This window comes from Notolepis coatsorum (genome assembly GCF_963971535.1).
Source record: "Notolepis coatsorum genome assembly, chromosome: 6".
In the NCBI taxonomy this organism is placed as follows: Eukaryota; Metazoa; Chordata; class Actinopteri; order Aulopiformes; family Paralepididae; genus Notolepis; species Notolepis coatsorum.
The window spans coordinates 4,412,196-4,435,897 of record NC_140170.1 but is presented as its reverse complement, the minus strand read 5'-3'; the positions used below and the strand labels follow the sequence as shown (position 1 = coordinate 4,435,897).

General features: G+C 41.0%; 1 protein-coding gene across 1 annotated transcript; it reads left to right on the top strand.

The window, feature by feature from the left end:
• Positions 1-1,881: 1,881 nt before the first annotated feature.
• Positions 1,882-19,752, top strand: psma5 (proteasome 20S subunit alpha 5). Its single transcript, XM_084316156.1, has 10 exons — positions 1,882-1,970; positions 2,084-2,127; positions 5,557-5,623; positions 6,098-6,224; positions 7,239-7,306; positions 7,556-7,663; positions 11,385-11,443; positions 13,362-13,464; positions 16,276-16,362; positions 19,389-19,752. Exons 2-10 carry the CDS (start codon positions 2,099-2,101, stop codon positions 19,464-19,466), a joined length of 726 nt encoding a protein of 241 aa, XP_084172282.1. The 5' UTR covers positions 1,882-1,970; positions 2,084-2,098; the 3' UTR covers positions 19,467-19,752.
• Positions 19,753-23,702: the final 3,950 nt, after the last annotated feature.

Here is a 23,702-nt window from a genome sequence, read left to right as displayed (position 1 = left end):
CCCTCTTCAATGAATGGGTGTTTAGGTGTCCAGTGGAACTCTCCATCAGAATACTCAAACACAGTATGGTGTCCAGTGGAACTCTCCATCAGAATACTCAAACACAGTATGGGAGATGCAGTTGATGTACATTCACGTTTACATTTAGTCATTTAGCCGAAAGCTTTCATCCAAAGCGACTTACAAGTTCAGTACAACAAGTCAGCAGGAAGGGTACAACTCTTACAGCTGAATAGCAATGAGTCGAAATTGATGTATTTAACCAATTCCAGTCTATTGTGTATTTATTAACCCTCTTAAGGCGTGTCAAATAAATCGTTAAACTTGCTGCTCGTCTACAGTCATTGTTCTTTTTATTTACCTTTCTTTTATGGTTTGTTATCCAATGTGTGTGTGTGGGGGGGGGGGGGGTACTTTGAAATCGTGACATTAAAGTTGGTCAGCTGTAGGCTATGTTCTTTGAAGGCTGCCTGCAAATGACTATTAAAATAACATGAATTCCTTCAGCAGATCTAACTTGTTATTATGCTTTGTTGTTATGGCCCTGCCTGTGTGTGTGTGTGTGTGTGTGTGTGTGTGTGTGTGTGTGTGTGTGTGTGTGTGCGTGCGTGCGTGTGTGCGTGCGTGTGTGTGTGTACGCGCGCACGATTTTATCTTCAAATCACACAAGTTTGAACTTCACTCCATCACCTCGACCAGCTCAGTGTCGCCCTCCAGTGGCAGACAGACGCCCTACAGTTTGGCCTTAGTTCTGTTATACTGAAGTGTTTTTAATGTGTTTTTTTTAGTGTTATTAAAGGTGCTTTCTTAAAACACGACAAACCGAGTAAGTGAGTTCCGTGCCTTTATCGCGGTTTCTCAGTACAATAATGTTATATTAGTTACATCCAAACATCGTGATTTTAACTCAAACTATATTTCATAATTAAGATAAATTAGGAACTGAGCAAGGGGACACTTGGGCTATGGGGAGTGTGTGATAATGGTTCGTCATAATCAAATTATGTTTATTTATTTGACTTAAACTGTGCAATTATACACTGCAAACCATTATAATTTATGCCGATGTCATAAATGTATAGATGTAGCAGTTCTGTCTATCTGTATGTCATGTATGTCATATATGTCATGATGAATTGAAAATGGGGGACCCTGATGTAAACAAGACGAAAGTCTTTCTCTGGTCTGCATCCCCTTAACAATTGTATGTATTGAGCTGTACTGTACTGTACCCATTCTGCAATCTGTTAATACAGTTTTCAACCAATCAATAAATCAATCAATCAATCAATCAATAAATGTATAAATTACAAGTATAAATTATAAGTTTATAATTGCACAGTTTAAGTAAAATAAATAAACATTTGATTATGACGAATATTATCAGTGATGATAATATTATATTATATTATTATTAGTGCTGTCAATAGATTTAAAAAAAAATTAACTAATTAATCTCACAATTTTCTGTTATTAATCTAGATTAAAAATAGCAGTTTTCTACTTAAGACCGAAGCTTGAAACAGATATTTACTTGAGTAGAATTACTTAAGTAATGTAAAATCAATCAAGAAAGTATATTTAGATTCAAATACTATTTTAATAGCTTTCTTTGAATACACAGTTTCTATCCTGTGAAATACAAATGTTCAACAAAACCATCAACATTGACTCAGCTAGACCTCTTTCTTATATCCGCGGCGCTAATATTGAAGATGTTTCACTCCATAGATTAATCTAGATTAATTTATTTTAATGCTTTAAATAATTTTAATTAATCTCCAAAGTTAAAGCATTAACTTTGACAGCCCTAATTATTATTATCATCACTGTATATGCGCAAGCGGAACCATTCTTTCAATAGTACACTTCCTGTCCGTCGTCGGAACCTTTAGGTGTTGCAACGCCGACACTTCCTTTCAAACCAGCGAACTCATCCAGGATCACATCTTCTGCAGAACTAAACTAAGGTAAACTAAACCACTCTCTCTGTCACAATATCTTTTACACGAAAGAAGAAGATCTTTGCTTCAGTCTCGAACACTAACTTTAATTCTACTTGATTTAACCTTCTACCCTGCAGGGCTGATATCAAAAGATGTTTTTGACAAGATCGGAATACGACAGGTGGGTAATGTGAACGCATTGTTAAACTGCTTTGTCATTGACACTCTTTTCTGAACTATTTTTGTATCACAAACAGTACTGTAGTTGTAAATCTGGTATGTCATAAATGTATAGATGTAGCAGTACTGTCCATCTGTATGTCGTGTATGTTACGATGAATTGAAAATGGGGGACCCTGATGTAAACAAGACTAAAGTCTTTCTCTGGTCTGCATCCCCTTAACAATTGTGTGTATTGAGCTGTACTGTACTGTACCCATTCTGCAATCTGTTAATACAGTTTTCAATCAATCAATTCCTCTTGTTTACACCAGGGTCCCCCATTTTCAATTCATCGTAACATACACGACAGACAGACAGACATACAGGCTAACGTTAGCTAGCTACCGATCTTCGGGTGGCTAACGGTTAGCTACCTAGCAACTGTAGCTTGCTAATACGGGCTGTCCTGGCTGGCTAACTTTTATTTCGCAATGGAGTGGAGCTAACTAACTGTACAAATCGATGTGATTGGCTGAGACTGTATTTTGTACGGTTGGCTGCCTGGCTGTTGTGGATTCGGGCAGCCAGCTAGCAGCTAACGTCAACACTATGTTGACACTGAGCGAGTTTGCCGACAGCAATGTAACAAACAATTATGGTCCGTGCGGAACCATTATCCCCAACACATAGTTGAATGAATGAGAACTTTATTTAACAGATTGCAGAATGGGTACAATACAGTACGGCTCAATACATACAATTGTTAAGGGGATGCAGACCAGAGAAAGACGTTTGTCTTGTTTCCATCAGGGTCCCCCATTTTCAATTCATATAGACATTTATGACATGCACAACATACATGACATTTATGGCATAGGGACATATAGGTATTTAGTACTGATACATTTGTGACATAAACGGTATTCCAATATACAGTACTGTTACCCCTAGATCCTGACAGAGTATATACATATGATGGGGAGGGGGCTGTACATTAGGAGTGGGTGGGTGGGAGAGAAATATACATACGGCAGGGAGGGAATATATACATGCGGTGGGGAGGAGACTGTCTATTAGGAGGTGGTGGGGGTTTTGGGCATTTACGGTGGCCAGTTTCGAATTGCAGCCTCCCGTAGGTGCTCTTTAAGAGCGGTTTTGAATGTGGGCAGGGATTCACATTCCTTTACAGCTTTGGGTAGGGCGTTCCACATTGTTGTGGCATAATTGCGAAACGTGTTTAGTCCCTTGTTTGAGCCGAATCTGGGTTTAACATGATTTGTTGAGCTTCCTCTGGTGTAGTGGTTGTGGTATTCACTGACCTTTGGGAAGTATTTTGACATGTACATGGGCACCCCGGTCGTATAGTGTATCTTGTAGACCAGGCCCATTGCAAGTTGCTGTACTCTGTCGTCTACTCTAAGCCATCCTAGGTTGTCAAAGTGGGCAGGGGTGAGGTGGGTTCTGGGGTTCAGGTCAAGTAGTAGTCTGACCAGTTTGTTTTGTGATGTTTGTAATTTTGTTTTAAGCGCCTTTGAGGTGCTTTGGTACCATGAGGTGCACGCATAGTCATAGTACCCTTGAATGAGTGCTCCTGCCAGAGTCTTCAGGGTATTCTTGTTTACCAGAGAGGAGATCCGGTACAAGAATCTAGTTTGTTGGTTGACTTTTTTTATTACATTGGATGCCATTTTGTCACAGGAAAGATTTGCCTCTAGGATGGAACCCAGGTAGGTAATTTCGTCTTTCCTTGTGACAATATTGTCACCCACTGTAACTGTTATTTATTTTTAGTTATTAGCTAACGTCAGCATAATAACTTTAATGGAAGGAGTAAGCCGGCCACTAAAAAGAAAACACACGCAGTGTTCTCAGACGAAAAGGATGAGCGGCACCACCCAACAAAAGAAAGTTTCGAGAGGAATGGAAGTTTGAAGATAGCAGTGTTTCAAGAGACTGGCTAGGCTACAGTATGATGCGGGGGCTGTAGACTGTGGTGAGTTGTTAACTTGTTCCGTGTTCCGCAACTATGTCAAAAAGAAAAACAGAAACAACACATTTGTCATTGTCGTGTTACTTCACACTCACAGTACAAATATGTGAGTCCTCTGCTGTGGTTGTGAGTATCCTTTATTAGCTTAACTCCGTAGCAACATCACACAGGTGTATCTGTAGACTGTCTCCTCCCCAGTCCCCACTGTATATTATCTCCCAACCGTATGTATCTTTTCTCTCCCACCCACCCTAATGTACAGTCTCCTCCCCATCATAATGTATATAATCTCTGTTAGGATCTATGGGTAACAGTACTGTATATTTGCATATCGTATATGTCACAAATGTAACATTACTATATACCTGTCCTGTAGTATGTCATGTATGTCCCTATGCCTGTTGTGTATGTCATAAATGTCACTATGAATTGAAAATGGGGGACCCTGATGTAAACAAGACAAGTCTTTCTCTGGTCTGCATCCCCTTAACAATTGTGTGTATTGAGCCGTACTGTATTGTACCCATTCTGCAATCTGTTAAATATTGATTGATTGTTATAACAGATTGCAGAATGGGTACAATACAGTACAGCTCAATACACACAATTGTTAAGGGGTTGCAGACCAGAGAAAGACTTTCCTCTTGTTTACATCAGGGTCCCCCATTTTCAATTCATCATAACATATATGACATACTTGACATACAGATAGATAATACTGCTACATCTATACATTTATGACATACCAGATTTACAAATACAGTATTGTTTGTGATACAATAAGAGTCTAAAAAAGAGTGTATATACATTTGACGAAGAAACTGTATATTGGAGGAGGTTGGGTGGAGGGGGGGGGACTGTACATTGGAGGTGGTTGGGGGGGGGGGGGGAGGGTTGGGTAGGCGGGGTGGGGGGGTAACTGTACATTGGATTATCGACGAAACTGAAACAAGTAGGCTCCCTTAAAACTCCAACGCTATTAAAAAGAAATACAGTGGAGGTTAAAATAAGAATATGACTTGGCCTGAAAAAAAGTTCAGTCAGGAGATTTTGTTTTGCTTTAATCCCCGAGTACTGCTACATCTATACATTTATGACGTACCAGATTTACAAATACAGTACTGTTTGTGATACAAAAATAGTCTCCAACTGTACAGGTGGTTGGGTGGGGGGGGGGGGGACTGTACAACTGTACAAGCAAAACTGTACATTGGAATATCGACAACCTTACTTGGTCCCAAGAAGAGGGTCTCGTGTATTGGGTTAGGACATTTACTGTCTACTTGGGTTACTAGGTTGCCTGGCATGATTGGTGCTTAGTAAAACAAAACCTGCCTCAGCTAAAATATCACTAATTTGCTTTCACTTTCAATGTTGTCCTACCCCGAAACAAACAGACGGGCATCCATCCACGAGGAAGTACATATTGACAACATTAAGATGATGTTTCTCTTACAGGGGGGTGAACACCTTCTCTCCTGAAGGGAGACTGTTCCAAGTAGAATATGCCATCGAGGCTATAAAGGTTAGTATTTTTTTAATGGGACCATTTCAACATCTGTCTTCATCACTACATATCTATCTCATTTTTGCATTTTGTTGCATTTTGTACTTTAGTGTTGCATATTAGTATTTGGTGTAGTGTTTGGTCTTTATTATTTGTACTTTGTTTACTGTATGAAGCACACTCTCAGGGGGCTCATACAGAACCAAGCATTTCATTGTAATGTACATTGTTATTTACCATATAAGTGACGAATGAAACAACTTGAAACCTTGAACACTCATGCCTGACAATGATTGAGTATAGTACGTTGTTGAACGTAGCATTTCACCGTAAAGTATGTGTATTTTATTGTGACAATTAATAAACAAACTTGAACTTGAAACTTGAACTTGATGGCCTGGGGGAAGACACTGAGTGAGTGTCTTGAGTAGAGTATGTTGTTGAACCCTGTGTGGCTACTCGGCTCATGTCTCTGTGGTCATCCCCTCTCAGCTGGGCTCCACAGCCATAGGCATCCAGACGGCCGAGGGAGTGTGTCTGGCTGTGGAGAAGAGGATCACCTCCCCTCTCATGGAGCCCAGCAGCATTGAGAAGATTGTGGAGATCGACACTCACATCGGTAAATACAGACGATGGATTCCTAACTAGATGTCGACGGCAAACGCTAGGGGTGTAATGATGAATTAAGATTTTGAGGGTTTGATTCTTGATGCATTCAAATGTATTAGTGCTGTATACCGCATATATATTTATACACATGCATATTACCCATATAACTTTGTATGATAGCATGTACAATAATGCTGTATATATTTACTCTTACCGTTTATATAACTATCCACATCTGTCTGTACATTTGTATTGTTTTGCCGCTATCTTCGGTTAAACAGGGTATCTGCAGGGTATTAAATAGTATTAAATTCGTAATTCTCAATTTAAGGCCTTAAAGGTATTAACCGATACCGGGCAGAGATTTATTTCACGTCATAAATGGATCAATACAGTCCGTATTAATTAATGTTGCGTTTCTTTTTCAAATGTAGCCGAGACCGTAACCCTATCAAAACATAAAATACAATGTATATTTACCTTTCTGTGAAAAAAAAACACAATCTGGTAAAAAAAAAAAAAAAGCCATGGACATTATACAAAAGTAACTGTACTTACAGTAGATTTAATGCACGGTATTTGCTGCCCTGTAAAGGGCACCTGGTGATACTAAATCCAGGTTTAACTCTGCCATTGGAAATGGGTGATTTGACCCGATCCATAGATGTATGACTTGGCCATAATAAGGTCATTTATAGGCCTGATATTTTATATTTAAAATTGCATGTGTCCGGATATCTACAAACAAACACCCCTGTAAATCATCTGCCCTTTATTCATTTGCTTAGATTTTTTTGTACACTTGATCTCAAGAAGGTGCTGAATGAGCTCGGAGGCGTCTCGTCTGGTCGATGTTAGCACGGTGTTATTCACCGTCACCGTAGCCCGGCTGTCGGGAGATGAAATAAGAAGAGAAGAGAAACCCATTTTGAATGCTCTTTCAAGGGGGGCCCTTTTGAGGGTCCTGTAAAGTACCCCATGTAACATTAATCTGAGCCCGCTCACGTTTCATCCTCTCCACCAGGCTGTGCCATGAGCGGGTTGATAGCTGATGCCAAGACTCTCATCGACAAAGCAAGAGTGGAGACGCAAGTACGTTTAAAAAGATGTATTGTATTGTTATGAAACCCAAGTAATTTGACTCATAGTGACATGGGGAACAATGACCAGGGTACGATGCCAGTAAGTCCTAAATGCAGGATAAGAATCAACTGAGAACCGGCATGCTATCTCAAACCCCACCCTCTTTTTTTCTTGATCCTCCAATCACAGCTGTTTCTTCCCTCGGGACAAACCCAAGCTTAGCTTCTTTAAACCCCGGCTCCGTGTTTCCTTCCTCAGAACCACTGGTTCACCTACAACGAGACCATGACGGTGGAGAGTGTCACGCAGGCCGTGTCCAACCTGGCCCTGCAGTTTGGAGAGGAGGACGCAGACCCCGGGGCCATGGTGGGTGTTGACCCACGCAGTATAATAACTTGAGTCAGTGCTCTGGGTCCTCAAGGGGTGGGGACCGTGGCTGTCGAGACTGGGGATGGCGGGGGCTCAGGATGTCTCACTTTATAGTATATATATGGGTTTCTTTTTTTCTATTCCTTTTCCTTTATATATTTAATTTATATTATAACTTTAATTTGCATTCATTTGATTTAATTAAGTGTCTTGTTATTATTATTATTATTATTATTATTATTATTATTATTATTATTATTATTGCTGTTTCTGTCCTGTGATGTCTTGTTTATTATTATGGTTACTGTATTGTGCTGTACCTTGTTTCATGTGGACAAAGGAAAATAAAGTAAAATTTGATAAAAAAAATATAATAACTTGAGTCAGTCACACTGTTGACTCACTCAGTATAATAACTAACCTGCAGTCACACTGTTGACTCACTCAGTATAATAACTAACCTTCAGTCACACTGTTGACTCACTCAGTATAATAACTAACCTTCAGTCACACTGTTGACTCACTCAGTATAATAACTAACCTGCAGTCACACTGTTGACTCACTCAGTATAATAACCAGTGATGCCACTAACGCGTTACTAAGTAACGCGTTATTGTAATCTGATTACTTTTCCCCGAAAATAGTAATCTAACGCGTTAATCTTTACAAGCCAGTAATCTGATTGCAGTTACTTGTCCAAGTGGCCATGCGTTACTATTTCGTTACTATCTCATCATAATGCAGACGGAATGCAGTATTTTCTTTAGTTTTCGACAGTCAAATATACGTTTGGAAAGCTTTTCCTTGTATTGGGGAGTGACGTCACAGCACGCAACCTCGCGTGTTGATCCATGCTGGTGGGCGCGGCTGTTATTGTTATTATCAGGCTGACCTGCGAGCTACAGTAGCAGGGAGACACTCGCGCTCGTAACGCTTTCTGGCACTGGAAGTTCACTAGTCTACTTAACGTTTGTGTAAACTAAGCCGGGTGAAAAAAACATTCACTTTGCGGAGGAAACAAAATACTGTCTACCGCATATGGATTATACAGCACAGCACGACCATCGACTTCTACAGGACTCGGAGTCGGAGCTGCACCAGCCAAACAGTATGTTCTACCTTTGAGTTAAACATATTTTGCAGTGCACTATTCATGAACATGGAACACCATACTGCAGTATGTAGGTTGTCAGTAGCACACTGACAACACTGCAGTATATATATTCCCTCCCCGCCGTATGTATATTTCCCTCCCACCCACCCACCCCCTCCTAATGTACAGTCCCCTCCCCATCATATGTATATACTCTGTCAGGATCTAGGGGTAACAGTACTGTATATTTGAATACCGCTTATGTCACAAATGTATCAGTACTAAATACCTATATGTCCCTATGCCATAAATGTCATGTATGTTGTGTATGTCATAAATGTCTATATGAATTGAAAATGGGGGACCCTGATGGAAACAAGACAAACGTCTTTCTCAGGTCTGCATCCCCTTAACAATTGTATGTATTGAGCCGTACTGTATTGTACCCATTCTGCAATCTGTTAAATAAAGTTTTCATTCATTCATTCACACAATAATAAATAATAATAACGTAGAACCATATCTGAATGGGGCAGGCCTCAAAGGTAGGCTACATATCAGCCTACATGTGGTGTTATTGACCATTTATCTTTTGTGAAATCTATAGATCTATAGATAGCAAGATAGGCCTACCTGCCCTATTAGTACATTTTACTCAAACTGAGTACATTTTACAATTTTTTTTTGTCATTCTTATGTTGTGGCAGCAGCAGGGGGGACGACTTCGTAACCTAGTTACTTTCAAAGTAACTAAGTTACTCTGATAATCAAGTAATCAGTAAAGTAACTAAGATTACTTTTTAAAGGAGTAATCAGTAATCAGTAATCAGATTACTTTTACAAGTAATCTGTGGCATCACTGATAATAACTAACCTTCAGTCACACTGTTGACTCACTCAGTATAATAACTAACCTTCAGTCACACTGTTGACTCACTCAGTATAATAACTAACCTTCAGTCACACTGTTGACTCACTCAGTATAATAACTAACCTTCAGTCACACTGTTGACTCACTCAGTATAATAACTAACCTTCAGTCACACTGTTGACTCACTCAGTATAATAACTAACCTGCAGTCACACTGTTGACTCACTCAGTATAATAACTAACCTTCAGTCACACTGTTGACTCACTCAGTATAATAACTAACCTTCAGTCACACTGTTGACTCACTCAGTATAATAACTAACCTTCAGTCACACTGTTGACTCACTCAGTATAATAACTAACCTTCAGTCACACTGTTGACTCACTCAGTATAATAACTAACCTGCAGTCACACTGTTGACTCACTCAGTATAATAACTAACCTTCAGTCACACTGTTGACTCACTCAGTATAATAACTAACCTTCAGTCACACTGTTGACTCACTCAGTATAATAACTAACCTTCAGTCACAGTGTTGACTCACTCAGTATAATAACTAACCTTCAGTCACTGTTGACTCACTCAGTATAATAACTAACCTTCAGTCACACTGTTGACTCACTCAGTATAATAACTAACCTTCAGTCACACTGTTGACTCACTCAGTATAATAACTAACCTGCAGTCACACTGTTGACTCACTCAGTATAATAACTAACCTGCGGTCAGTCACACTGTTGACTCACTCAGTATAATAACTAACCTGCTTCAGTCACACTGTTGACTCACTCAGTATAATAACTAACCTGCAGTCACAGTGTTGACTCACTCAGTATAATAACTAACCTTCAGTCACACTGTTGACTCACTCAGTATAATAACTAACCTGCAGTCACACTGTTGACTCACTCAGTATAATAACTAACCTGCAGTCACACTGTTGACTCACTCAGTATAATAACTAACCTTCAGTCACACTGTTGACTCACTCAGTATAATAACTAACCTTCAGTCCCTGTTGACTCACTCAGTATAATAACTAACCTGCAGTCAGTCACACTGTTGACTCACTCAGTATAATAACTAACCTGCTTCAGTCACACTGTTGACTCACTCAGTATAATAACTAACCTGCAGTCACTGTTGACTCACTCAGTATAATAACTAACCTTCAGTCACACTGTTGACTCACTCAGTATAATAACTAACCTGCAGTCAGTCACACTGTTGACTCACTCAGTATAATAACTAACCTGCTTCAGTCACACTGTTGACTCACTCAGTATAATAACTAACCTGCTTCAGTCACACTGTTGACTCACTCAGTATAATAACTAACCTTCAGTCACACTGTTGACTCACTCAGTATAATAACTAACCTGCAGTCACACTGTTGACTCACTCAGTATAATTCAGCTTTCTGTATCGGGTCCCAACTGCAAAACTGCTAAATTACTGTATTATACTGTCATACACTTTTACTATTATGTAGACTATTCTGTTTTGGGTTTTTGTGTTTACATGTGATGTATTGTATACATGCACTTTTATTATGATCTGGTGTGATGTACCGCACATTTTATTGCTGTCTGATATATTGCAGATGTTATTGCTGTCATCTTGGTCAGGTCTCCCCTGGCAAAAGAGATCTTGTATCTCAACGGGACTTCCTGGTTAAATAAAATAAATAATGACTAACCCGCAGTCAGTTTAATCCTCACGCGTGCTCCTGTGCCGTTGTGTCCCCACAGAGCCGGCCCTTCGGCGTGGCCCTCCTCTTCGGGGGCCTGGACGAGAAAGGACCCCAGCTGTACGTACATACGTTCATCAGATCCAGAACTCTAATGAGTTACTACAGTAGTGCTTGAGTAATTGTTTATGGAAATAAATTTTTTAGAATGCATCTTATTGCAGCAGCAATAACCAGATATTGCGTGGAGTCACACACAGACACTACCAATTGTATTATGTCTCACTCTGCAGACATAACGATGCACGGCAATATGCCTGATGCTTAAGCCCGAGCGGTCCGGTACCGGTACGAGATTGATATCACGCCATAAATCCATCTCTACAGAATGTATGAATTAATGTTGCGTTTTTTTTCTTCTTAAAATGTAGCCAAGAGTAAAGACCCTGACCCTGTCAAAACAGCAGTCAATGTGTATATTTTCAGCACTACGTTTGTTCATTAATGATTTTAAGTGTTATTAGTGAAATATGAGTTTATAGAAATCTCGGCGCGTCGGGAAAAGGCGCTTATTGACGCGAGGACTTGGCGCAACCTAACATGAGTGGTCTTTTGAGAGAAGAGACCCAGGGCTTTCGAATTTCAAAAAACTACACTTGCCAGCCCCTGTCAATCATCTCGACTTTTAGCGCAAAGCTTTTTTTTCGGGATCATATCTCACGGGTGGAACAAGCCTGAACGTTATTGCCATAAAATAGAGCGCAGTTAGTTTCTCTACCTTTCTGTGAACGTCTAGCAAAAAAATCACGTTGCAATCTGATGAAAAATGGCGGAGCAATTTACATTATAAAAAAGTAACATGTGTGACTTGGCCATAATAAGGTAATTTATAGGCCTGATATTCTATATTCATATTTAAAATTGGCATGTGTCCGGATGGCAGAATTCAGTACTGCATCTACAAAACCTCCGGTGTTTACCGGTAATCATCTGCCCTTTATTAATTTGCCTAGACTTTTTGTACACGTAATCTCAAGACGGTGCCGGGTGAGCTCGGTGGCAATTTTTCATGTCTGGTCAATTCTAGCATGGTTATTCACCGTCAAAAGATTCAATACAATTTACTCAAGCCTAGTAACGGACACAACATTTCTGACACTGGGAAAATATTCCCTGAGATCCATAGATGTCCCTAGATACAGAACATGCAACTCTCACTCTGTCACTCTGTCTTGTTATTCTGTCTCTTTTAGTTGTTTACTCAACGTGGCTGTAAATGAGGGAAACCTCAGTGTCCCTGGAGTTCACCTCCAGGTAGGGCTCGGGGCGATATGGCCTAAAAATTAAATATCCGATTTTTTCACACCACATCCGATTTACCATTTAATCGATTTTTTTTTCTCTTAAAAACTAGAAACTAGAGAGAATAAAAGCTAGCTTATAAGGGTGGTGTCTGGTTAGGAGTGAGGGATAATGGAGGTACTATCCAAGGAGGGGTCCGGGAGGGGGGTGTTCGAGCTGGAGCATATGTGTGTAGGGTTTTAGATAACAGGTATTAGGAGTATATCCTGTATAAGACATTGGTACAATTGGTAATTTCGTTGGATATACACTGTATACGGTAAAATATTATTATATACTTTTTTTTGTTTTCTGTTACTGTACTTGCATGTCATTTTAGCCACCTTAATTGTTAGTTTCATTATGCATTGTGTGTTGAGTACAGACTTTTAACTATTTTGTTTTGCAATAATAATAAAAAAAAAAAAACTAGAAACGCCAAGGAAATCATTCAAATAAGCTTTGTTTGACAAAAAAAATTATCAAACCAAGAAAAAAAAAGGGAAACATTTATCGATTAATCGCCCCCAGCCCTACCTCCAGGTTGAATGGATGAGAACATGTGTCTGACGCTCCTCCGAATGGATGAGAACATGTGTCTGACGCTCCTCCTGAATGGATGAGAACATGTGTCTGACGCTCCTCCTGAATGGATGAGAACATGTGTCTGACGCTCCTCTCTGCTACTCTCCTGCAGGTTCCACATGGACCCGTCCGGCACCTTCGTGCAGTGCGACGCCCGGGCCATCGGTTCTGCTTCTGAGGGAGCACAGAGTTCTCTACAGGAGATATACCACAAGGTACCAGCTCTGCCCGCCCGCCCCTCCGCTGTTTTGGTCTGGCTGTGTTTTATATGAATAGAATAGCACTACAAATCGCTCACAGTAAACATTTAGGTAGACAAAACAAAAGTCATGAATAAGACTAAGAATAAAATACGATCCGGGATATACATTTCCTATGTTATGTATATACATTCTAATATAAAATATACAGTAGTGTTACTAGTGTACAGTATAGGGCTGACCTTCTAAGCATTTTTTGACAATCGAAGCTTCGGGGCCGAGCTTCGATTTTAATTCGAAGCGTCGAGAGAAAAAAAATGAATTTAATTATAATACTTTATTTTTATTTTTATTTTTTTATCTTATGTTGTGTGACTTGTACAGCACTTTGGTAAACTTTGTTGATTTTAAATGCACTCTATAAATAAAGTGGATTGGATTAATTAATTAAGTAGCCCCTTTAGTGACTGTGACGAAGCCAACAAGGTTTCACTCGGCTGCGCTGCCTGGGTGCATTGGGGCTGCTCTCACAGCCAACGACATGACATTACATAATTATGTTGCAACCTTCGTCTATCAAGCAAACAATTATATTATATTTAATTTATAATTTATAATTATATCAGACAATGCACCTACAAAAGCAGATGATTACAATTAAATTAGCCAACTTGGTAACACATTAGTCATAGCAGCATAGGCATAGCCTTATTAATGTTTTATGTGGCGTCGCCGTCGTGTACAACGATACTTACGTTTTTTAGGTGATTTGACAAAGTTGTGATATGCCGTTTTCTTCTGGCACTCGGCTTTTTGGGCATTGTCTGATGACTTCTTCGTCGACATGTCTGCTGCACATGTCCTTGTTGTTTTCAACACCGATAATCTCCACGTGCTTGTTGTAGAGAGGTGGAGTCGAGGCGCCGCTTACTTTCGTTTCATTGGAATGGAGGCGCAAGATTTGAGCCAAAAAAAATAACTTTTTTTAAACGTCGTTTTTTTTTATGTTCGAAGCTCGTGCCATCGAACGAAGCTTCGAAGTATTTAAGACAGCCCTAGTAGTAGTGTAAATAAAATGACACGTGATGTCCCGGTCCCATCTGAGGCCGATTTAAACGCACATACACACACACAACACAACGCACACAACACAACACAGTTGGAAGGGAGAGCCAGGAGAGGGTGGGTCCAGTGTGTCGTCCTTGGCTGGTTTACGACGGGGTCGTCTGCCATAATACATGTGGTTTCTTACAAGATGATGAAGCCAAAATGTTGACGTGATCTCATCATCAATGTGGGAAAGACGTTACGACACAAGAGACGACACGTTACACAACAACGATGGCAGAGTTTTGGAAATGTTCAGCTCAGAGGACCAGTCCAGACCAGCAACAGTATGTTTGACTGGAGAGGAGCTCAGAGGACCAGTCCAGACCAGCAACAGTATGTTTGACTGGAGAGGAGCTCAGAGGACCAGTCCAGACCAGCAACAGTATGTTTGACTGGAGAGGAGCTCAGAGGACCAGTCCAGACCAGCAGCAGTATGTTTGACTGGAGAGGAGCTCACAGGACCAGTCCAGACCAGCAGCAGTATGTTTGACTGGAGAGGAGCTCACAGGACCAGTCCAGACCAGCAGCAGTATGTTTGACTGGAGAGGAGCTCAGAGGACCAGTCCAGACCAGCAGCAGTATGTTTGACTGGAGAGGAGCTCAGAGGACCAGTCCAGACCAGCAGGAGTATGTTTGACTGGAGAGGAGCTCAGAGGACCAGTCCAGACCAGCAACAGTATGTTTGACTGGAGAGGAGCTCAGAGGACCAGTCCAGACCAGCAACAGTATGTTTGACTGGAGAGGAGTTCAGATGACCAGTCCAGACCAGCAACAGTGTTTGACTGGAGAGGAGCTCAGAGGACCAGTCCAGACCAGCAACAGTATGTTTGACTGGAGAGGAGCTCAGAGGATCAGTCCAGACCAGCAACAGTATGTTTGACTGGAGAGGAGCTCAGAGGACCAGTCCAGACCAGCAGCAGTATGTTTGACTGGAGAGGAGCTCAAAGGACCAGTCCAGATCAGCAACAGTATGTTTGACTGGAGAGGAGCTCAGAGGACCAGTCCAGACCAGCAGCAGTATGTTTGAGTGGAGAGGAGCTCAGAGGACCAGTCCAGACCAGCAACAGTATGTTTGACTGGAGAGGAGCTCAGAGGACCAGTCCAGACCAGCAACAGTATGTTTGACTGGAGAGGAGCTCAGAGGACCAGTCCAGACCAGCAGCAGTATGTTTGACTGGAGAGGAGCTCAGATGACCAGTCCAGACCAGCAGCAGTATGTTTGACTGGAGAGGAGCTCAGAGGACCAGTCCAGACCAGCAGCAGTATGTTCGCACGATGCGCTAAATAAGGCTGCAGCTGCATTGATCCGTCAATAAAAAGATAGAAAATTGATGGAAGGTATTGCCGTCTGTTGGTTAATTTTAAATTAGAACATAACGGTCTGTCCAGCAAAAGGATACTAGTCATTGAAAATGTATTTAAAACCGATGTAGACGACAGACGCGAAGTGTCTTTATACCTGTATCACTGTACATATTAATACTACAACTTTGTACATGCATCTGATTAGCACTATTACTCAGTAGTACTAATGTATATATTTTATATCCAGTTTAATCACCTGTACATTGTATATTACTATTGCACTTTACTGTTACATTTGCACTCTGGTTGGATGCCAAACTTCTTTTAGTTGTACTGTACATGTACCACGATGACGATGCATCTCAACAATAAACACAAACATCTAAAACTTTCTCTTCTTCCTCCCTCCAGTCCATGACATTAAAAGACGCCATCAAGTCGTCCCTCACCATCCTGAAGCAGGTGATGGAGGAGAAGCTGAACTCCACCAACATTGAGGTAAACCTCTCTCCTCTCTGTTCTCCTGCTGCTTAGACTGTTAACTAATTCAGAGCCACGCCCATATGACCAAATTAGGTCTAGATTGCCACCGCTTTAATCAATGGGAGGACGGGGATATTTGCGAACGCTTAAACTATATCTTAAATTATGGCTATGGGTCTAATACACCCGTCGCTTATCAATTGCTTGCAGTCAACATGTATGAAACGGATTGTTTTTTCATTGGTACATTTCCGTTTTATACCGTTTTGAATACGAGTATAGTTTTGGAGATTTCTAGTAATTCCATAGAAAGACACGATAATAGCCCTTTAGTGGAATACACAAAACACGTTGTCATTTTTCGGCTGATTTATGAATCGTTTTCAAATAAACGCTAGATTATCGATAGTATATGTGTCCTTATGTACGAAGAGAAGCGGGGTCTGAAAAATCGCTTCTTCGTACTTTGGTCGGCACGAACCTCACACACACACACGCTCCGATGGCGGAGAAAGGAACATCTGATTACCCCAAGATTCGTAACATAAAGGCCTTACCTCATATCTGATGTCATGCAAAAAGATTAATCCAATTCCTGATCGCCATTCCAAATATCGATTGCGTCCATTGATCCAACGTTCTAGTCCAAAACACAATGATCCACGATGCTCCCAGTCAATGCAATAGTATCCAGCTGCATGCCCGAGAAGTAAAACCTGGACCGACTTATTTTTTTGATGCACAGTCCCAGCCAATCCAATCCAATGATGTGCAATACCATCCGGGAGACGATAGGCGGCGGTATTGCCCTTTGTGAGCTGGAACGTCAGGCTGGATGGATGAAAAATGTATGGATATCGATAATAAAAGAAATGACTATTAAAACCCGACTATACTCGTGATTGGCACTCAAGCGATGGCGAGTTAACCCGACTATACTCGTGGTTGGCACTGAATGGGTTAATAATAATAAAAAAAAACTTTAAAAAAGAAATTCAATCAATTTGAATAAAGTGATTAATCTGATTAAATTAGTATTTTTTTTTTTATTAAATCAACTTTCTTTAAAGAATATAACTCATCAGTTTTAATGCTATTATAATAGTGTAGCCTAATCTTTATATGCAACTGTGAAGAAAAAACACATTGGTTTAAACGGAATGAATAGACACATAAAAAAAGAAATATTAATAAAAAAAGAAATGTATACAAAATTTGAATGTTGATTTTGTTCTGCTGCTCAGACTGTTGGACGTCTCTCCTCCTGCAATTATCAAATCGCCAGATAAGCCCTAACGTCAACGGAATGTGCTGCGGCGAAGGTTTTTAATCCTCCGCCACATTTTTCAATCTGGATGTCAACAGTTTGGCTCTGGTTCCGCTGCTGTTGTTGTTGTTGTTGTGCTTCCCAGCGGTCGTAACATTCCACCCACAGTCGCTCTGCTGTGTGACTCTCGAAAAGCTGTGATTGGAGGTTCCAAGAAAAGAGGGGCGGAGTTTGGGACGGGCCATGTGTTGCTTCAAGAGACCATGATTTGTCTAAAGACGGATAGACGCAACGGGATGCTTTTTACATGGCACCAGTTGTGTTGCTTTTTGCTTTTTTTTTTAAACATTTATTGTTAATAAATATCCTCAAACTAAATCCTCAATTTGAATAAAGGGATTCATCTGATGAAATGAGTATAACAAAAAAAATTATTAAAGAAAATCAACTTTCTGAATGAAAATGATCGAATAAGGGCACAGTTGGTATGGAAATGATGGTGACGTCTTGATGGAGCGCCAAGCGGATGCAGATCATTTATCACATTTATGTTTTATTAATTGTATGACTAGTCATATACTATAATAGTATAATATTAGTGTAGCCTAATCTTTATCTGCAACTGTGAAGAAAACCCCCATTGGTTTAACCGGAATGAATAGACAATGAAAAATAAAATAAAAATAAAAATCGAATGTTGATTTAGAATTTGAATGTCAACATTATGAACGAAGCTTCGAACTATTCGGTACAGCCCTAGTTTGAACTACAGAACAGTCTGCAGACTGAATCGGATGCTCGGGTGGATGTAGTGTTTGGGCACACGGGCCTCCCTCAGGTCCCCTGGCTGTGAGCACATGGATGAGGAATGTCCTGCCCTTTGGCTGACTACTGCGGAGAGGCGGCGGTACAGAGATTGAACTTTTGCCTAAAAATGTGGGCGAGCAGCGTGATTGTCTACCACCCACAAAGAAAGTGGGTGTTGGCGGAGGGCTCGCTCTCCTACTGAGGGGGTTTGGACGATGCCTCACTGGCCCAGCGTGTGCCTTTGTGGCAGGAGAGACCACGGTTAGTTCATTTGAAAACGTAGACGTCCAATCCTCACAGAGCGGTCACCTCGTTATCGGTGACTTCAAATTAAACGAGCACATTTTCAGGCTCGGGTTGTTCTGCAGGAACCTCGACGAGACCAGGTCTGTGTGACATGCTGACTAAATGTGTTACATGTCCAGGTTTCATGCTAAATAAATGTGTTACATGTCCAGGTTTCATGTAGGGCTGCGCGATTAATTGATTTTAAATCGCAATCGCGATTTGGAATGATGCAATTATCAAATCGCAATTTATTTTAATTTTTTTGGTTTATTTAACCAGGAAGTCCCATTGAGATACAAGATCGGTCTGGGAGAGGGAGGTAAGCGGTTTTAGATTGTGTGTTGTGAAGTTTAGACTTCAGAGAGGGAGAGTAAAGTACAGAAAAAAAGGTACCGTTAGGTACTGGTATCGGTTCCCAGGTAAAAAGAAACATTTTCAGGCTCGTGTCCTGAAAAGACCCACCGCATAGGCCAGATGCAAGCCGCATTTTACAATAAACCTCTGTGGGGCTGTTAAAAAAAAAATTATTATAATCGCAAATTTTATCGCAATCGCAATATCTGTCCGAAAAATCGCAATTAGATTATTTCCCAAAATCGTGCAGCCTTTCATGCTAACTAAATGTGTTACATGTCAGTCCAGGTTTCATGCTAACTGGCTCTCCCTCTCTGTTTCCCAGCTGGCCACCATAGAGCCCGGTAAGACCTTCCACATGTATTCCAAAGAAGAGCTGGAGGAGGTGATCAAGGACATCTAGAGGAACACTTGAGTCTTGTTTGGAGGTCTGGAGACGAGGGGGGCGGGAGGTCAACGAGGCCGGAGGGTCGACACCCAACAACAACACGTCGGCACTCTCTCTCTATGTCTCTCTCTCTCTCTCTCTCTCTCCTGCTGGATTCAGAGGGTCTTGGTTCAGTCGAGGAGGCTTCTCTTTCTAATGTGTTTAAAACGTCTGGTCTCTCAAGACTGCAGATTTCTACAGTCCTGTACAGCAGGTGTCGCTCAGAGCAGTTGCTTAGAGCTGAGTGGCAGTAAAATAGGGAGGGGCTTGTGGGGTGGGGGGGGGGGGGGGGCGGGATTCTTTTTGTTACCAATCAATACTGCAATTAAACTGTTGTATTCTAAAGGCAATCTGAGCCTGTGTCCTCCTTGTGTTCTGATTGGTGTTATTACCGTGAAGTATTATATTTAGTGCTGTCAATAGATTAAAAAAAAATTACTAATTAATCTCACAATTTTCTGTAATTAATCTAGATTAAAAATAGAATTTTTCTACTTAAGACAGAAGCTTGTAACAGATATTTACTTGAGTAAAATCATGGAATTAGTGTAAAATCTACACAGAAAGTATATTTAGATTCAAAGACTATTTGAATAGCTTTCTTTGAATACGGTTTCTCTCCTGTGAAATACAAATGTTCAACAAAACCATCAACATTGACTCAGCTAGACCTCTTTCTTATATCCGCGGCACTAAGATTGAAGATTTTTTACTCCATAGATTAATCTAGATTAATTTATTTTAATGCTTTAAATAATTGAAATGAATCTCAAATTAAAGCATTAATTTTGACAGCCCTAATTAAAATGTATTGTCATCATACAGCACAACAAAAATAAGTTTGGCTTCCAACCAGAGTGCAAATGTAACGGTAAAGTGCAATAGTAATATACAATGTACGGGTGATTAAACTGGGTATAAAATATAGATTAGTACCACTGAGTAATAGGGCTAAAAGGATGTAATTATAGTATCAATATGCACAGTGATACATGTATAAAGACACTATGGTAGTAAGTAGGGGTGTAACGGTACACAAAAACCACAGTACGGTACGTACCTCGGTTTTGAAGTCAAGGTTCGGTACGGGTTTTCGGTACAGGGGGGAAAGTTTGGCTTTCCATGTTCCACTCAGGGGTGATGTAGTGTGCAGTAACTAATTGTACTTGTAGGGCTGTCAATGAATATTCTATATTGAAATTAATAATCGACTTGTAAAAAAAATTATAATAATAATATTATATTGTAAAAAAAAAAAAAAAAAACATCCCCCGGTGGGCAGTCGTTAGTGTTTTAACATACAGTTGTATTTGTTCAAGTCAAGTCAGTTTTATTTATATAGCACATTTACAAATGACTAACAGCCAAACCAGTGCTTCACAACATGGTAAAAAAAAACACATACAATGCAATAAAATACACTAGAATTACAAAAAAGGTAGAGTACAGTACATATAAGAAAGCGGGGGCAAAGTGCAATAAAAGAGACAAGAAAATGTGATAAGTGCAGAGTGACAGCGGATGTCGTGTATAGATGCTGGGCTAGCTCTAGTCCAAGGCCGGGGAGAAGAGGTGTGTTGGGTTCGGTACGGATACGTGTACCTTTACCCCCCTAGTAGTAAGCAGTGGTGCAATGCTGGTATAACTCGGTATAACGGCGTTATACCTCGGTCACTGAGGCTGAAGTACGCGCAATCGCTTTTTACATGGCATTATCCAACCGGACTCCCGGAGAAGCATGCAGCTGCAGAGCCAGCGGCGCTCTCTGGGCCGCGCGCTGACGGCCGCGCTGTGAGGCAATAGTATCCAGCTGCAGGACGAGAGCAGCCAAAAAAAACTGTGCATGCGCGCACGCGCGTGGAGCGTTTGACCTACTGTCAATTTCCCACTGCACCACTGGTAGTAAGTCATACTGACCAGCAGTGTAACTAGTAAGAGTAGCTAAGGGATATGTACAGATATAGATATAGTATCTACAGATATGTAAAAAGTATTATATGCATTTGAAAAATCCCTCCACTGCACTTGAAAAAATATCCAATGAGAATGTTGCCAGATAAATGTATAACTTCATTCTTCAGAATCGCAGAATGGTGAGACACTAGCGATGGTCCATTGAGTTTGGCTAAATTCAAATCATATTTGTATAGCCCGAAATCACATTGACAGACTTCACAGATCAAGAAGAAACATCACAATAGATCCACAATAAAATCCACAAAATTGCACTTTTACTTATAGACTAGTTGCATGCTTCATTCGTAAATTAATAGAATATTTTTTATGTTATTGTTTTGTGAGCTGGTATGTGAATAATGCCTAGTCGTACATCTACAATACCCACCATCAAGAGGGAAACAGTGGCAGAGGTTCCCGGTTTGATTCCCACTCCTCCCGGGCAGCGTGTCCAAAGTGTTCTTGAGCAAGACACTTAAACCCCTAACTGCTCCCGATGAGCAGGTTGGCACATTGCATGGTCGCCTCCGCCATCAGTGTGTGAGTGAACGGGTCAAATGTGAGGAACAAAATTGTAAAGCGCTTTTGGATAAAAAGCTGTTATATAAATGCACCTTTATCTCTGCTGAAGTTCCCTTGAGCCATTGAGCAACGCACTGAACCCCCACACATTACGGCGCTGCACTGCGGGCGACCTTGTGCACTGACCTCTGAAGAAATGCATGTGTCAGGTATTATATATATATATAGGAAGAATATGCAGAAAATAAATACTATTCCTGCCTATGATGAATTGAAAATGGGGGACCCTGATGTAAGCAAGACGAAAGTCTTTCTCTGGTCTGCATCCCCTTAACAATTGTATGTATTGAGCTGTACCGTACTGTAACCCTTCTGCAATCTGTTAATAAAGTTTTCAATCAATCAATCACTCGTGTGAAATGACAGTAATATTCTGTCCACCAGAGGGCAGCATTGCGCCACAAACGGCACCGTGTTACGGAGAAACTGGTTGAGAGACTAATTCCCCGAAATCCAATGAAAATGCAGATTATATTCCCGTCTCACCCTCCTCTCTGCTGGACGTGGAGGTCTAACACTCCTCTCTGCATGTGTTGATGAGGCTCGTTTGAGGAGGAGACATGTGGAAACTGAACTAGAGATATAAGTTCTCTGTAGTTCATCATCATCTTCATCATGTCTCTCGGTTTCATTCGGACCCTGGGACTGTTTTCCCGAGTTATGTGCTGCGCCGCTTTTCTTCTGGACCTGGAGAACTTACCACCCGGCGGGACAACAGATGGATCTCTTCTTCTGAAGAGAGATCCAGTCGGGGAGGACTCGGAGAGATCCAGCCCGGGAGATCCAGTAGTGGGGGAGAGATCGAGTCTGGATGAACAGCCTGATCTCTCCTCCGGGCGCAGCGGCGCAGAGCAGTTATGTAAATCTCTACAGGGGATCGAACCCGCGCTCAGAGACGACACCCATAATGTAAGTGGCCTGGTGTCGACTCCCTCACTGTGTACTTATTTGTATTTACTTGTACTTGTGTTATTATTGCACACATACCAGCAGACAGTTTATTGTATATAAATACCGGCTTTTATTCTGTTAATTGTAGCTTTTTATTCCTTTATGCTGTGGAACCCCACTGTACTTGTTGCATATGGCAAATAAAACTTGACTGGCTGAATGAATGGCGCACAGTTAACTTATGATCCAACAACTCCTTCACCTGCGCCTACAGTGGTGGTGGTGATGGTGATGATGACACTATAATAAATACTGGTAGATGTATGTACTTTATCAGTTATTAATATCATCATAGTCTCTTCGACCTGTAGTAGGCAGAATAATCCCGAGCAGCAAAGAAACCTTGACCCAAATGCGCCCAGAAAAATACTGGCTTCACTCCAATCAATGTTGACTAAAAAAAGTCAGATGTAAACAAACCACGTGGGTTCAAAATGCGTGTTTCACTGTAAAAACCGGCCCTTCCATCAGCTTCCCTCGCCCCTGTCTATTCGAGGATGAAAAGTACATCTCTGGCATGATTTCTCTTTCTGTGGCAGGACGTTGAGTTAGAGCTGATTGTGAATACAGTTAATGTCCTATGAAGCCCAGCTGCCCATGCCCAGCGTTCTGTGTGGGGGGGCGGGGGTGAGAGAGGGGAGGGGCAGAAACAGAGAGAGAGAGAGAGATGGGGTAGAGGGGAGGGGGGGCCAGAAACAGAGAGAGAGGGGTGGGGGGGGGGGA